The sequence below is a fragment of the Amblyomma maculatum genome, chromosome 10 (assembly GCF_055883805.1).
Source record: "Amblyomma maculatum isolate TAMU_Amacu chromosome 10, ASM5588380v1, whole genome shotgun sequence".
Taxonomy (NCBI): Eukaryota; Metazoa; Arthropoda; class Arachnida; order Ixodida; family Ixodidae; genus Amblyomma; species Amblyomma maculatum.
The window spans coordinates 22,958,565-22,969,493 of NC_139353.1; the positions used below are offsets into that span (position 1 = coordinate 22,958,565).

At 56.6% G+C, this 10,929-nt stretch overlaps 1 protein-coding gene across 1 annotated transcript; it reads left to right on the forward strand.

Annotated features, from left to right (window-relative positions):
- Nucleotides 1-261: 261 nt before the first annotated feature.
- On the forward strand, nucleotides 262-10,626 carry Pits (Protein interacting with Ttk69 and Sin3A). The gene is made up of 2 exons (XM_084582221.1): nucleotides 262-1,386; nucleotides 9,634-10,626. The coding sequence occupies exons 1-2, from the start codon at nucleotides 756-758 to the stop codon at nucleotides 10,344-10,346; spliced, it is 1,344 nt and encodes a 447-aa protein (XP_084438347.1). The 5' UTR covers nucleotides 262-755; the 3' UTR covers nucleotides 10,347-10,626.
- Nucleotides 10,627-10,929: the final 303 nt, after the last annotated feature.

Below are 10,929 nucleotides of genomic sequence, written 5' to 3' on the forward strand. Positions count from 1 at the left end.
ACGGGATACGCCCGCGGAAGCGCACCACGTATACGTCAGGCTTGGCAAAGAGCCCAACCACAACGGCGGTACATCGCGCACAAAGCAAAACAAAACCGCACAAGCGGCGACCTTAGGGACAGGAAGAAGCATCGGCATGCATCAGTCTGCTACGACTACAGCGCTCTATGGTTGCGGGAGCGCGCGCCTAGCATACGCCTTCAGCAACAGAGACCGTTGCTAGTGGACAACCCTTGCTGGCCTCTATCTTCTCTGCGATAAAACGAACGCCAAAGCGACAAGCGCTCGCGAGCGCACGATTTCAGACACGGCGGATGCTTGGCTATATCGGGCTGCAAGCTACAGCCCAGGCACCACTCTCCTTCCCTTGAGACGCGTAAATGTGCGCGCCCCGCATCCCAGGCCACGCGCGTGGAGAGCGGAGAGGGCGAGTCCACATCGACCGCCGCCCGGGGGAAGTCGCAAATCGGCGCTTTGGCCGGCGCGCGGGTGACGTCGTCTCAGCTGAAGCGATGACGTGAGCGGCAGTCAGCGTGCGTGCCGCCTTTCCTCGTTGTGCTCGCGACCGGGTCGGCGCATGCGCAGAACGCGCCCCCGAGCCTCGCGAGCGGGCTCCATTTTGCTGCGCCGGTTTGTTTTGCTGCTCGGGGCGTCCGCCCGGTCCAACTGACCGCTGTGCACCACAGTCCGTGTTTTTGCGGGCGACCACCGGTCGTGTGCCGTGCCCCCGGGAGTCTGCGCACTTGAGTACGCCCATGGTCAAGATGTCGGCGCTCATGTCTCGGGGTCACCGCCAGCACTGCTACCTTTGCGACCTGCCTCGCATGCCTTGGGCCATGCTGCACGACTTCTCGGAGCCTGTGTGCCGCGGCTGCGTCAACTACGAAGGCGCCGACAGAATCGAGGTCGTCCTGGAGACGGCGCGCCAGATGAAGCGGGCCCATGGCTTTCCCGAGGCCGTGGCTCGCCCCATCTACAAAGGATTAAACGGAGCGCCGCCCGAAGTGGTGCCGCAACAACAGCAGCACCGCGCTGCACCCCCAGGCGCGCCGGCTGCCATGGCCCCCGTGATGGACCGTTTCGAGCGGCGGAACGCTATGCTCGAGTACAGCCAGCGAATGCGCGCAGCCGACCCTCGAGCCGCCCAAGCATCCGGTGTGCCGTGCAAGCGCGAGCGGGACGACGACGAGCCGCCCGAGCCGTCCAAGCGCGCCGCCGCGTTGCAGGCGCTGGACGAGGCAGTACCGCCGCGGCCCCCGCTCACGCGCGGAGAGTCGCTGCCCACAGCCGTCATGGGGGTGCCCTTCGACGTGCGCTACAAGAAGGAACACATGGTTGGACGAGTGTATTCCTTCGACGCGGCGACATCGCTCAAGAACGCCCCAGGTGAGCATCTTCGGAAAAGCGCCGCCATCGCGTTCCTTTCCGAGAGCGGCGCGTGCATTTTTTCCAAACCCTCTTCCCCCATCCCTCCTGCCCCGTAGCACCGCTGCCGTAGAGGCGTACGAGGCCCTAGGTACGAGGGGGGGGGGGGGGGGGGGGAGGTCGTCGGGCCCGCTTACGTCATGGGAGACAGCGCGAAGCCCCGCTGGTGACGTAGCCGTTCCGGCGTAGCGCGCGACGAGCGGCGGCGGCGGGACCGGTCCCAAGCTGGTGGACTCGCGCGGGGGGTGACGGCAGCTAGCTGTTACGGCCCGCGCGTATCGATCGGTACAGAAATGCGGGCTACCGTAAATGCGCTGGTGGGGGGGGGGGGGGGGGGGGGGGGGAAGGGGGGACAGCGGCAGTACATGGAGGAAAGAAAGCGACGTGACGTCCCTCAAGTTAGCGCTTTGAAGGGCCCCAGGGCGTCGCCTAGTTTTCGCAGGCAGAGCAACGCCTTTCCCCAGTTCTATGTGGAGTCGTCTGCGATAGGCTCGAGATTCGACCCCGTGGTGGTTCGCCGGCACAGGGTTTATTTTTGCCCCGATACGGTGCGATTAGCTGCCAACTTGCCCCTGCTGGGCGGCCTCCGGCTGCGCGAGATAAGATCGCGCAAGCCGCACTGCGCCCAGACGGGTCACGCAAAATAACGACGACGCGGCGGGAAAAGGAGATAAACACACACCACGCAAGTGAACCTTGCTTGCCTGCCCAGAGTGTGGCGCGAGCGAGAGAACGTGCGCTCCGGGTCGGGAGAGGAGCGTGCGGTGGTGGCGGCGACGCCGGCGAGTTACCGACCGCGTCGCCTTCCTTCTCTCGCCGCGTTCTTTTCTTATTTTTCCGCCGCGCTTACGTCATTGCTGGCGCTCGACATCACGCTTGCTCGTTCCATTGCTCGCGCTCACTCCCTCCGCCATTTTTCTCCGACCGTTCCGCGGGCGTCGATTGAGTGAATGTGCCGTCCCGCTCCTCTCCCACTGCCTCGTTCGCTGTGCGCTGCCCTCGCCTCGCGGATGACGTTGAACAACGCGCATCTCCGCCGTCACGGCAGCGGTCGCGCTCGGCTGAACAGCCTCGGCTGCCTTGTGGCATCTCTCCTTCAATCGTTCTTTTTTCTTCGGAGGCGAAAAAAAAAAAAAAAGAGGGTATTTGCCGTTGTGTGCAAGGACGGGCGGCTGGTTGGCTGGATGCAGCGTGCCGGCACCGCTCGCGCGCGCTTTCTTTCTTTTTTTTTTTTGCTTTGCCATCGCGGCGATTATTATTCCGAATGAGCGTGCCTCGTTCTCCCGTAGCTGGTGCTAGCGTTTCCTGCCCTTCCCGGAGTGTGTGCGCGTCTCGGCGTGTGAGTAGTGTGTTAATAAAGCCCTCGCGTGCGTAGCTGGTATTGGGAAGGCCAGTCTCGTAGCCGCCTTCCCGGCCGAGGGTTAGACAAACTTGTAAAAATCTTGCGTTCGAAGCGTTGCATCAAAACTCGCACTCAGGGCGAAAGCCTTTAATGGCTTATCGTTGTTGTCAGCGAAGTGTCACGCTTTTGGCAGGAGCTGCCAACTCGGGTCGCTCCTTTCATATGGGAGGGTGATATCAGAATCAGCCTGCTAGAACCGTTTGCATTCTCGTTACCCCTACGACACGCAGGCACGTCCATACGGCTTGGTTGAAGCGTAACTTTATATGTGGGCTGGTAGTTTACGCTCTTGCGTCATACCCTTAAAGGATGAGCTTAAGTGTCCACAATAATGTAACCCCTTACACTGATAGGAGGTGTTAGTACAGCAGGCATCAGCGGCGTTTGAAATTGATTTACAGGATAGAAAAGGCGCAGTATCTGTCACAATTCTCCGCGTACACATGTACCGTGCCGTAAAGGAAGGGAGGAAGTGAAACAGTAGTGCACTTTCTTTACTCGAAGCATCATTCACCGCCATATTCGCAACAAATGCGGAGCAGAATGCGGCACTCAGGCTTTCGCCTTTCGCCACTTTAGTCGCCAAAGTGTCTCGTAATTTTCTTGCCCAAATGCTTTTTGCCAATGCCGTGGGCACTGCATAGCACAAGCTTGTTGGTAGCCGCGATATGCACTTCACAGCGTCTGCGTGAGTCGTTGCAGGCTAAAATTGCGCGAAGAGTTCGGAATAACCGTTCTTTGATTCTTGTGTGTTTGTTGAGCCTAGCCACAGAGAATGAAATATGGCGTGCGACACAGTAGCGCCGTCTAGTAGGTTAAGCAAAGGCGTTCCTCAGTGTAACGGTGCTATTCTCATCGCGATGGCGGGTGTTTTTTTCGTCGGCGCTAACCTCATGGTGCGAACCGTCAGCGCCGGAGGAAGCGTTCTCTCCGCAGCGCTGTTGAGAGCGATTCGTGACTTCATGGAATCGCGCACATACACTACGTATGAAGTTCGGATATGCCACTATTGTTAATCGCAAGTCTAGCGAGGTCTTTTTCCGGTAGGTAGGCGAAAGGCGGCTCTCGGTCAAGGTGTTGGCCGGCCATGTTTCAGGCACGTGGAGAGGGAAGTTTACATTTTCGCTCGTGCCGTCCTTGGCTCCGTTGCTGGCGGGTGCTCGCCGCGCAGACTACGGCGCGTTCACACTGGCGAGTCGCGAAGGCCGCGCGGCGAAGTTTAGTCGAATCGCGACATACGCTGATCGACACCGAATGTTGATTCACGACACGTCTCTGTCCGATCGAGATTTGAACAAAGACCCGACTTTCGCACCTTTTGGATCTCTTTCGTCTGCTACCGGTTTCGACGCAATCAGTTCGGACTCCCTTGAAGCATGGATATGTACAATTATTTCAGCGAGGATGGCTATCTTATGGTTATGCCATGTCCAGAGTTGTTTCAGCAGCCAAAAACGCTCTAGTTCGACGAATGTGGAATCGGCTTTGGGGAGCGTGCCTTTGCGGTCGCGCGAAGTAGCAGATCACGAAATCGTCTCATACCCGACCGCATGAGGAGGGAGTGAGTAGGTTTAACTCTCACAGTGATCCTTGATATGTGCCCCCTTTGCCCAACAGCTGGTACGCTGCAAGTCGTACACACGCGAACAAGCACTTTATTTTTCCCGCCATAAGAAGGAGGCGGAAGTAAAAAAACGTCACGTCCTGCAGCGGCGCGGATTGGCTGAGGGGTTATGCGACTTGAAGGAAGGCGTGTCGCAAGAAATCGATCGGCGAGTGACACATTCGAACGGGTCGCTGGCGACTTATTCGAATCTCCCCGTTTCCGCGACTCGCTGTTGTGAACGAGCCTTTGATCTTTTAACTGCGGCGTAACAGTTAGTTTTGGCCATCGTTTGATCTGCCCTCGTCATCCCCATTTTCTGCGCGGTCCACCCCGGCGTGTGTGGCGTCGCCACCGTCAGCAGGTGCGAGTCGCGAACGGGAGGAGTGGTCGGGCTGTCTCTGCCGCCTCAGCGCATGTGCGGCCGAACAAAAGTAGGGGCACTGACGAACAGCCGCTTGTTCGCACACTTTCTCGTGCAACTGTAGCCTGGACATGCTGCCCGCGAGCGTCGTGTATGAAAGGGCAGCGAGCCATTGACTTATAGCTAGCAAGTGGCATCTCGCTGCTGCGCGTTCACTTAATGGAGTCGAAAGCTAACCTTCTCCAAACGCTGGACGAAGCTTGCATTTTCAGGTCCCTGCGCTATGAAAAGGAACAAACAGCTCGCGCAGAGAACAGTTACCAACTAACCGCGTAAAAAAAAAAAAAAAAAAAAGGAAAAAGAACGTTTTTTTTTTTTCTTACAGGACCGTAACCGTCTAGAATAATTTAATATGACACTATCTTTTTACCGCCAATCTTTGCTGATGGCGGGAAAGCTCGAACATGCCTATTTCGGACTTTTTTTTTTTTTTTTCCCGCTGAGCATTGTGCTCAAAAATGACGTTTGTTGTGTTGATCTGATAGTGTACTTAACTTTCTTCCGTTGCCTGCGATTATTTTTGTGCTGTGTTGTATTCCCACTCTACCAAAGTCCCTTGTGGAACAATAGTTTTTTTTTTTTTCTTACCTGAAGTTAAAAATTACCTTTGAATATTATATGCAGACAGGAAAACCATTTAGTAAATTTGAAATCATTGCTTTCCACACGTTGTAGTCAATAATTGGATGCTTGCACCTTGTTCTCTTTATGCTGGATAGATCTGTTCAGTTTACACTCGACGGAACGACCTAATTAATTTTGGACACTCTATGGAAACATTTACGAAAGCGGCAGTACACGTGCTTGCGTGTCAGGCCGTAACACGGAAATACGGAGCTGACAGCTGCTTTGAGGTTTCAGCGCTACAACGTTGACGGCCCCTTTATCCAGAAAATCGAGTGTTTTCGACGTTGTGGGCAAAAAATGGCGGGCTTTGGCAGCTCTGCATTCCGACTTTTCGTCGTTATCGAAAGTATCGTTATCGTCGCCCTGACCTCGAGTAATCAGATTGGTGGAAACACTGGAGCAGGATGTCGGTTTGGTTGCCACCCCTTCCGGTTCCGACGTTTACGCCAATCAGGTGACTCGACGTTAGGGAGGTTAGAAACACTTTCGATAACGCCGCAAACTAGGAATACGGCGTTCATTTACACCTGTGCATTGGAGGCTCTCTAGGCGTCGCCATATTGCTCGCTGGGCTGTTGTGTGCGCCTGACGTCAGTACGGTGGAAGCGGCCGCGAAACCGGTTTGCGACAGTCCAGAGAGGAGACGTTTTGACATCCTCCTCGCCCGATGCAAAGGTGAGGGGGATCGAACCCTCCAGGGCCCTTGGCTTTGTCAAAAGTTTGGAGCCCGGGGGTTCGTTTGTGGAAGTCCTAGCCATTGGAGAGGGTAGGACAAAAAAAAATCTTGCCTTCAGCAAGTTTGGAAACCTGGGAATGCATTACGAGCCACGTAGTATTGCTCAGAAATAGACCCCCTGGCCACTAAACGTTTGACAAAGGTTGCACATACGGCTTGATTAATGGGGCTTTTTATTTGTGCCGGGTGGTCTTTCACTTAATGGGGAGCTTATGACTATTGTTGCGTCAGATAGAGCACAAATTGAAGATGGGCGATTAAGGAAGCTTTAGAGTGGACGTAGGGTCGTTCACTTTACTGAAGCACGGTCAACGTCTTAATAGAGAGATTTAGCTTGCCGGAGACGTACTGACGTAGACGTATACCGGTTTACCCTACCCCGCTCAGTGGTCGCGATTGCACTCACCCGTCAACGCGCGTGCGCAGGAGGGGTCTGCCCACCGGTATACGTCTACGTCAGCACGTCTCCGGCAAGCTAAATCTCTAAAAACACCGTTGCTTCCGACGCGGCCGCATACGGAAGCAACCTGATGCAAACAGTGACCTGGCGGTGGTTTTGCGCACAGCCTGCCACATGGCTTCACTGCGCCGCCAGGTGGAACGCAATGACACTTCCAAGACGGCGATCATGTTCCAGCCAGAAGTGGGCGGCCCTGTACGTGGACGAGGATCCGCAAATCCGCAAGCGCTCGATACGGGAGCCATAAAGCTGTCGCGTGCTTAGGTGTTATTAACACCCCCTTAATAACTGTTTTTTTTTTTTTTTTGAACGTTGTTGATTCGCGAAGGAGCGATCCTGTGGCGAAAGTCGCAACTGGGAAGCCTCTTTGCGTCGGCCTTGCCGAAGGAACCCGTCCGCAAGAGCGACAGAAGTCGCGCTTTCGGTTCGCTTCGCTGGGGATTATGGCTGATGAAACTGGAACCGCGCCATTTCCGCGCCCACAACACGCATACGCTGACTTGGCGAGGATCCAGATAATAGCATACGTCGTCTACAGAGACGAACCAACCAACTAATTGAGTCTTCCTGTGCCGGTTGTAAAAAGTTAGAGCGGTGGTTCTGTTGGCGCACTGAATTTCAGGTAGCTGAAGTGGAGACCAGTGTGGTTTTCCTGTGGCCAGTTGACTAGTTATCTGATATGGCAAAAGTAATTGAAAAAGTGCGAGTAATTTACTTGGCCAAGAAAATTACTTGCACCATTTCAGACGGGCATCGTGCGGATCTGCTGCGCCGTCTTGAGTTACTTTCGCTGCAGGAAACGGGAAACAGGAATGCAGGGTCGGGTAGCCGTAGTAGCGCGGAACGGAGTGGTGAGAAAGGGAGGAGTACGAGAGAGTGCTGCACGGCCAGTTTCCATCGGCGACGCGCGTTTCTCGCCGCCGGTGACGTCGGCGCATGACGTCGCGCGCGGTCTTTTTGGCGGTTGTTGCGGCGGCGGCCGTCTCCCCCATGCGTCGCGTAGCGTTGCGCGGCCGGTCGCGTCACCTACGTGCGCCGCCGCTGTTCCGAGCAACGTTCCGCGCACGTAGGCGCGTCCAGGGGGCGCTCGCCGTGTACGCCGTCCCGATATGGAGGCTAGCAATCGCGTCTTATCCGCCTCTTTATCTAACAGACGGGAACGGAAGATTGATTTGCCGGGGTGGAAAGCAAGTTACGAAATGGGAGCAGTTTTACTTGCTGGCAAAGTGACAGCCGTCCGCGCCATTCCTACTCGAAGAGGAAGCTGCTAAATGTTTGCGCAATCGTGGTTTCCGAGATTGGTGCGCCTGTGCTGATAATCTGGGTCGGGAAAGAGGAGGGGGTGAATGGTTGCGTGACTTATAAATGGGCTGCGAGGTCGTCACAGGCGCGATATTGGAGCGCCGCGGACATTGCGTCCGCAGGGTGGAACGAGGCGGATTGCGATAAGCAAGTTAGAACTGCGCGAAGTTTTTTTTTCGTCGTGCTATAGACGTCAGACCAGGCGGCTTCTGTGACTTCAACGCAATCCGTCGCATCCTGCTCGGCCAATTCATGCGTGGCCTGTTAGAGGTCCCGGCGCGTGAGCTCGGAGTATCATGTCCTGGTATCCTCGGTATCGCTATCAGAATGTCACATGTTCGCAGTGGAAGCGTTGACGTCTCCAGGACCAGAAAACGTGACCCCCCCCCCCCCCCCCCTCAGTTGTGTCTCGTCGTGCTTACGCTGTTTCACTGAATCTGCGTGTGTATGTGCCGACGGCGCAACTTGAGAGGGTGTCTTATCGCAGGAGAGGCGTTTTTATCGCGCCTTTCGCGATAAGGACCGAAAAACATCAGACCACACAGGGCGGAGCCGAAGTGCAAAGGGAGTCCGCTGTCACGGCCTTACGAGAACTATAAAGCTGGGCCTTCGTGACCTGCCGTTGGCCGCGGCGTCTAGGTTGAGGTGCATGCCCGCTTGTGAGTGAAGCAGTTGCCGCGCCTTCACTTTCTGCAGAAAATTTTTGCCCCTCGTAGGGCAAGGCGATCACGGTCGTGATAAAACTGGTCGTTGCTTTCTCCGCTGGCTGTACGAGTTGTCACCCGTCTGGCCTCTGTTCATCGGTACAGCCACGTCATCGCTCTTGCCTTCGCGAGAATACACGTTTCGACATTGTATAAGTGAAACTGCCTCTAGCCGACAAGCGACGCAGGACTTTTATGCAGGACCCACCGTGGTCATTTCGCAAAAGCTTGGAGGGGAGTGCGAACTACAATCATGAGGCGATGGGTGCTAGAACCTGCGAAGTGAAGTAGACGCATACTGTCCGTGAAAAGCGTTCAGCTCGAAACTCACTCTTTTGTTCGTACTGTTGCATGTTACGCCTCTACAGTGACGCAGCCCGTTGAGGAATCGTCTTGACGCTCTGCGCACTTCTTTCGCAGTTTCTCTGTGGCCGTTCCTCCGAAGCCAACGCATTTCCAGTCGCGATGGCCGTTCAAAAAGCCTCCCTGGCCTGTGCGCATCCCGATACGATGTTGGCGCTTTAGTCATAAAGTACTAGAATTCTCAAAACGAGTTGTCTTGTCAGGCTCAAACGCCACAGCCTTGGAAAGTTCAGCCGGCACACGAGCCCTCTGCACTGTATGACCCAGGCTCATCGTACGGTTTACGTGAGCACAATTTCACATCCTGCTGGCCTGTCGTGACAGAGACCGGTTTTGTAGTAATCGGGCATGACCTGGCCCGCAGTTGGGACTCGAATCTATGCATAGTTCGCGAACGGCGGCCTCAACACAGTATAAAACATGCCGCTTGTGTGCTGTTAGACTTAAACAAGCAGGCCCACGCCGCTGCTCATTTCTGTCATCGTCACAATGGTCCTATGGGATTCGCGCCACGTGGGGTCTGTTTTGTTGGCGCTGATGACCTCGTGGAGTGCGCTGACGTGTTCTTGTCTTTGCCCGTGGCGCAGGTTACCCGAGCGTGTGCAGCACGCCCAGCTCTACGGCGAGCTCACTGTCCCCCCTGAGCAGCCGGGCGGCACAGTCTCCCGACAGCGGGGGTGCCGTGCAGCCTCAGCAGAATGGCACAGCAGGCCCCATGGCGGCGCTGCTGACCGTCGCCGAAGCGGTGCCGCCCACGTCTCCGCGCAACGGCGTGGCGCCCGCCGACTCGGCCTCGAGCAGCTCATCGTCGACCACCTCTGCCTCGTCACGGCCACCGCGCCAGTCGCCGCCTGCCGCGCCGGCGCACAAGAAGGCTTCTTCGCGCCATGCGCCGGGTCCCGTGGCGGTGGCCGGCGCGCCGGGTGATGCCGACTGCGGAGCCATCTCGGCGCCCACGTCGTCGTCATCCGCCTCTTCGGCGGCCACGTCGTCCGAGGCGGCCGCTGCTGCCGCGGCGGCTGCCGCCACGCTCAAGTGCACGCTCTGCCAGGAGCGGCTGGAGGACACACACTTTGTGCAGTGCCCGTCGGTGGGACAGCACAAGTTCTGCTTCCCCTGCTCGCGGGACAGCATCAAAAGCCAGGGCGCCGCGTCCGGCAGCGAGGTGTATTGCCCGAGCGGCGAGAAATGCCCCCTTGTGGGCTCGTCGGTGCCCTGGGCCTTCATGCAGGGCGAGATCGCCACCATTCTGGGCGACGAGTACAAGCTGGCCAAGGGGGCCGCCGCAGCCGACACCTAAGCGCACGTCACCTGCCTGTCACCGTGTTTCTTTCTCTCCCGCCTGGTGTTGTGCACCAGTCCCATTTGATGATGCTGCCACCGCCCCCGGACGGCGGTTGGCAGCCGTTGTCGTCTTGCTTGTGGGGCCCGGCCTGCGAGGATCCTCTGCTGTGCTGCTGCTGCACCCCCGCGTCGACGGCCCGCCTTTGTCGACCTCGTGCTCCCTCACTGCACCGCGGGAACGCACCAGCCTGCCTTGTAAATAATAAAGTCCTCGCGGAAGTCCACTGTACAGTCCACCCTGGCCTCCTGTCTCACTGGAAAGCCTTTCCGCAGAATTGCCACTGCTTGGTAGAGTGCCCTCCGCAGCATGTCATTGAATAGTGCTGTGTGTCAAGCTGGGCATAACAGAGCCTAGTGCTCTCCTATGCACTGCTCCCCTCCCTGTATCCATGTGCATAGTTTGAGATACTAAGATAAACAGTCTCTGCATGACATTTCCTTGAGCTCAAAGATCTTAGTGTCGAAGTGCTGAGGCATAGTTTCATAAGGTATGATGCACCCTTCACCTCTTCCTGGATAGGCACTCATTCCATACCACC

Excerpts from the sequence above, each read along its gene's own strand:
- Pits (XM_084582221.1), top strand. The coding sequence starts at position 756 with ATGGTCAAGATGTCGGCGCTCATGTCTCGGGGTCACCGCCAGCACTGC. Across the intron at positions 1,387-9,633 it reads ATCGCTCAAGAACGCCCCAG|GTTACCCGAGCGTGTGCAGC; the intron begins GTGAGCATCTTC and ends CCCGTGGCGCAG.